Source organism: Benincasa hispida, chromosome 1 (assembly GCF_009727055.1).
Source record: "Benincasa hispida cultivar B227 chromosome 1, ASM972705v1, whole genome shotgun sequence".
Classification (NCBI taxonomy): Eukaryota; Viridiplantae; Streptophyta; class Magnoliopsida; order Cucurbitales; family Cucurbitaceae; genus Benincasa; species Benincasa hispida.
In genome coordinates, this window is record NC_052349.1 from 41,572,692 (window position 1) to 41,577,210 (window position 4,519).

A 4,519-nucleotide genomic window follows, 5' to 3' on the forward strand; every position below is an offset into this window, starting at 1 on the left:
TCTTCCAATGATGGATGCGCTGGCTTCGTCTGCCGCTCACTCAGACTTGGCGGTTCGAGTTTCTTCATGGTTTCTTCCAACGTAAGAACCTTACAAACTTGGGCCGCTTCTTCAGGAAACTCTATATTGTTAAGTTGACATTCTTCATTATCCGAAAATTTTAATGCATTTAACACATTAAATTTCATTTCCTGGTTGTCTACGCGCATGGTCAGTTCTCCCTTGTGCACGTCTATTCATACTTTCTGAATGGCGAGAAAGGGTCGTCCAAGAATGATTTGCACATCCCTGTCTACTTCATAATCAAGGATGATGAAATCCGCTGGGAATATGAATTTGTCAAATTTCATTAGAACATCCTCAATCTTTCCTTCAGGATATGTGATCGTTCTATTAACGAGTTGAAGCGTTACAGAAATGGGTTGCACTTCACCAATTCCTAATTTCTTGAAAATTGAGAGTGACATGAGGTTGATGCTTGCTCCCAGATCACAAAGAGCATGTCCTATGTCCATCCCTCTGATTGAGCAAGGGACTGTGAAGCTTCTCAGATCATTATGTTTCTTGGGTAATTTGTTGCTGACTAACGCATCGCACTCCCGCATTAGAGTAATTACTTCTGTCTCGCTAATTCTTCTCTTCTTTGTCAGAATATCCTTCAGGAATTTGACGTACTTCGGCATTTGTTCTAAGGCTTCTACAAGTGGGATATTAATGTGCAACTGCCTCATAAGTTCAAGAAAACGCTTAAACTGTTGCTCGTCATTCTTCTTCAGCAAGCGTCTGGGAAATGGTGCATTCAGCTGCACCGCAGGTTCTCCTGCGTTGCTTGGGTTCGAATAGCTTGTGGATTCTGGCATCTGTTCTTCTTGAACTTCCAATGCCGTCGGACGTGTGTTGTGCTCATTTGAAGGATTTTTGGTTCTTGGGTTCACGGTTTCTTCTACAAGAGGTCTGCCACTTCGCAATGTCATCGCATGACATTGCTTTTTTCCGTTGTTATTTCCTGGGGTTTCCGTATTGCTGGGCAAGACTCCTAGCGACCGATTCTTCAACTCACTGGCGATTTGCCCCACCCTCCAGATTTTTTATGGATGGCGCTTGGCATTTTAGCAATGCGTCATTCTGGGCGATATATTCCTTTAAAAGGTTTTCAAGCAGAGAAGCTGAACTCGACGCATGACTTCCTCTATTAAAGGATTGTTGGTGCGGTTGTTGTGATGGCTGGCATCCAAGCGGTGGTCCTTGCCTATGCTGCTGATTTACCCCTAGTTGGTGTTGCTCCTATTGGTGACCTCCCCAAGAGAAATTTGGATGGTTCCTCCATCCCGGCATCAGAACCATTTTTTTTTTTTAGATCAAATATGTGAATTTATAAAGAAACCGATTGTCTGTACAAAATCAATACTTAATCAAATGAGATGAAGAGAATTATAATTCAGATGAAAAGAAAGGAGTCAAGCTGCAGAGTACTATCTCTTGTCCTCTTTGGCTCAATTCAAATTCGTCCCAACTTATAGAAGAAATGGAAGAAAATTCTCTCTCAAGTTCAGCTTTCTCCACTCCTTGATCGACGGTGGGGGTGGTTCTCTTCTTTATTGTGTTCTTTTTGTCACAGCAGCACAACTCTAAGTCTCTAAATTTCAGATTTAACAACAAAACTAACCAGAAATTTTGCTTGTATCTTTTGTAGGAAAACTACAACTGAGGGAGTATTATGACCTAAGCCGAAGCTTGTAAACATTTATGAGAAGGGAAAACACTCCTGTATATGACCCCAAAGTTGAAAGGACCTTCCGACGAAGAAATCGATCTAATCATCATCGTAGGTTAAGGCAACAACTACTCAGACAGCAAATCAGGCAACAACAAAGGGCGGATGAGCAAGCAAATCATAACTTAGCTCAACAGCTAGCCCACACTACTCAAAATCCTATCATAATGGCATACAGTAGTACGCATGCGGGAGTATGCGTCTCTTGTGTTGTATGATTTCTCACCAGGGATCATATATCCAATGCCAGATGAGACAAGATTTGAGATGAAATCTGTGATGTTACAAATGCTTCAAACAGCTGGCCATTTTGGGGGTGCTCGGGGAGAAGACCCTCACGCTCACATGAAACGTTTCCTGGAGACCTATTCTCGAACACCTATAATCTCGGATGGAGGAACCATCAAAATTTCTCTTGGGGAGGTCACCAGCAAAAGTAACACCAACCAGGGGTAAATCAGCAGCATAGGCAAGGATCGCCGCTTGGATTCCAGCCATCGTAGCAACTGCACCAACAATCCTTTAATAAAGGAAGTCATGCGTCGAGTTCAGCTTCTCCGCTTGAAAACTTCTTAAGGGAATATATCACCCAAAACGACGCATTGCTAAAAAGCCAAGCGTCATCCATTAGAAATCTGGAGATACAGGTGAGGCAAATTGCCAGTGAGCTGAAGAATTAGCCGCCAGGAGTCTTGCCCAGCAATACGGAAACCCCAAAAAATAACAACGGAAAAGAGCAATGTCATGCGGTGACATTGCAAGGTGGCAGACCTCTTGTAGAAGGAACCGTGAACCCAAGAACCAATAATCCTTCAAATCAGCACAACACACGCCCGACGACATTGGAAGATTAAGAAGAACAAATGACAAAATCCACAAGCCATTCGAACCCAAACACGTCTAACGCAGGAGAACCTGCAGTGCGACTGAAAGCACCATTTCCCAGACGCTTGCTGAAGAAGAATGATGAGCAGCAGTTTAAGCGTTTTCTTGAACTTCTGAGGCAATTGCACATTAATATCCCACTTGTAGAATCCTTAGAAAAAATTTCGAAGTACGTCAAATTCTTGAAGGATATTCTGACAAAGAAGAGGAGAATTAGCGAGATAGAAGTAATTGCTCTAACGCGGGAGTGCGATGCGTTAGTCAGCAACAAATTACCTAAGAAACAGAAGGATTCGGGAAGCTTCACAGTCCCGTGCTCAATTGGGGGGCTGGACGTAGGACATGCACTGTGTGATCTGGGAGCAAGCATCAACCTCATGCCCCTCTCAATTTTCAAGAAATTAGGAATTTGTGAAGCGCAACCCAGTTTTGTAACACTTCAACTCGCTGATAGGACAATCACATATCCTGAAGGAAAGATTGAGGATGTTCTTGTGAAAGTTGACAAATTCATATTCCCAACTGATTTCATCATCCTTTATTATGAAGTAGACAGGGATGTGCCAATCATTCTTGGACGACCCATTCTCGCCACTATGAAAGTACTAATAGATGTACACAAGGGAGAACTGACCATGCGCGTAGACAACCAAGAAATGAAATTTAATGTGTTAAATGCATTAAAATTTCTGGATAATGAAGAATGTCAGCTTAACAAAATAGAGTTGCCTGAAGAAGAAATGGCCCAAGTTTGTGAGGTCCTTGCGTTGGAAAAACCATGAAAAAACTCGAGCTACCAAGTAGAAGTGAGCGGCAGACGAAGCCAACGCATCCATCATTGGAAGTACCACCAAAACTAGAACTTTAACCTTTACCTGACCACCTTAGATATGCTTTTCTTGGATCAAACAACACCCTACCTGTAATTATTTCAGCAAATCTTTCCGACCTAATGAATATTCTCTTTTGCAGATGTTGCAAAAACACATGCGAGTAATAGGATGGACGCTAGCTGACATCCATGGCATTAGCCCATCGTACTGCATGCAAAAAATCAGGCTAGAAGAGGGGAAGATTGGATCAATTGAGCTTCAACGTAGGCTAAATCCCATAATAAAGGACGTAGTAAAGAAAGAGATCATTAAGTGTTTGGATGCAGGAGTAATATACCCTATCTCCAATAGCAGCTGGGTATGCCCAGTTCAATGCATCCCTAAAAAGGAAGGTACAACAGTGATAGTCAACAGTAACAACGAGCTTATCCCTTCAAGGATTGTCACAGGTTGGCGCATCTGCATGGATTATAGGAAATCAATGCGGCGTTCAAGAAAGACCACTTCCCTCTCCCCTTCATTGACCAGATGCTTGATCGATTAGCTGGGAAAGAATTCTATTGTTTTCTAGATGGATACTCTGGCTACAACCAAACTCTAATCAACTCGGAAGATCAAAAGAAGACGACATTCACTTTCCCATTTGGAACATTTGTGTTCAGACGCATGGCTTTCGGACTATGCAATGCACCAGGAACGTTCCAAAGATGAATGATGGCAATTTTTTCTGACTTCCTTGAACAGACTATTGAAGTTTTTATGGATGACTTTTCATTTTTTGGAGACTTCTTTCAATTGTGCTTAGACAACCTGAAGGTCGTCCTCGCGCGATACAAGGAAACAAACCTTGTCTTAAATTAGGAAAAATGTCACTTTATGGTGACTGAAGGCATTGTTTTTGGCCACAAGGTGTCTAAAGCCGGATTGGAAGTTGATGAGGCCAAAGTTGATGTCATAGCTAAACTTCCTCCGCCATCAAATGTAAAAGCATTACGAAGTTTTCTAGGACACGCAGGCTTCTACAGAA

The 4,519-nt window shown here is 42.3% G+C and overlaps 1 protein-coding gene across 1 annotated transcript; it reads right to left on the reverse strand.

The window, feature by feature from the left end:
• Nucleotides 1-236: 236 nt before the first annotated feature.
• On the reverse strand, nt 237-974 carry LOC120077411. The gene has a single exon (XM_039031294.1). The coding sequence runs from the start codon at nt 972-974 to the stop codon at nt 237-239; it is 738 nt and encodes a 245-aa protein (XP_038887222.1).
• Nucleotides 975-4,519: the final 3,545 nt, after the last annotated feature.

Excerpts from the sequence above, each read along its gene's own strand:
- LOC120077411 (XM_039031294.1), bottom strand. The coding sequence starts at position 974 with ATGACATTGCGAAGTGGCAGACCTCTTGTAGAAGAAACCGTGAACCCA.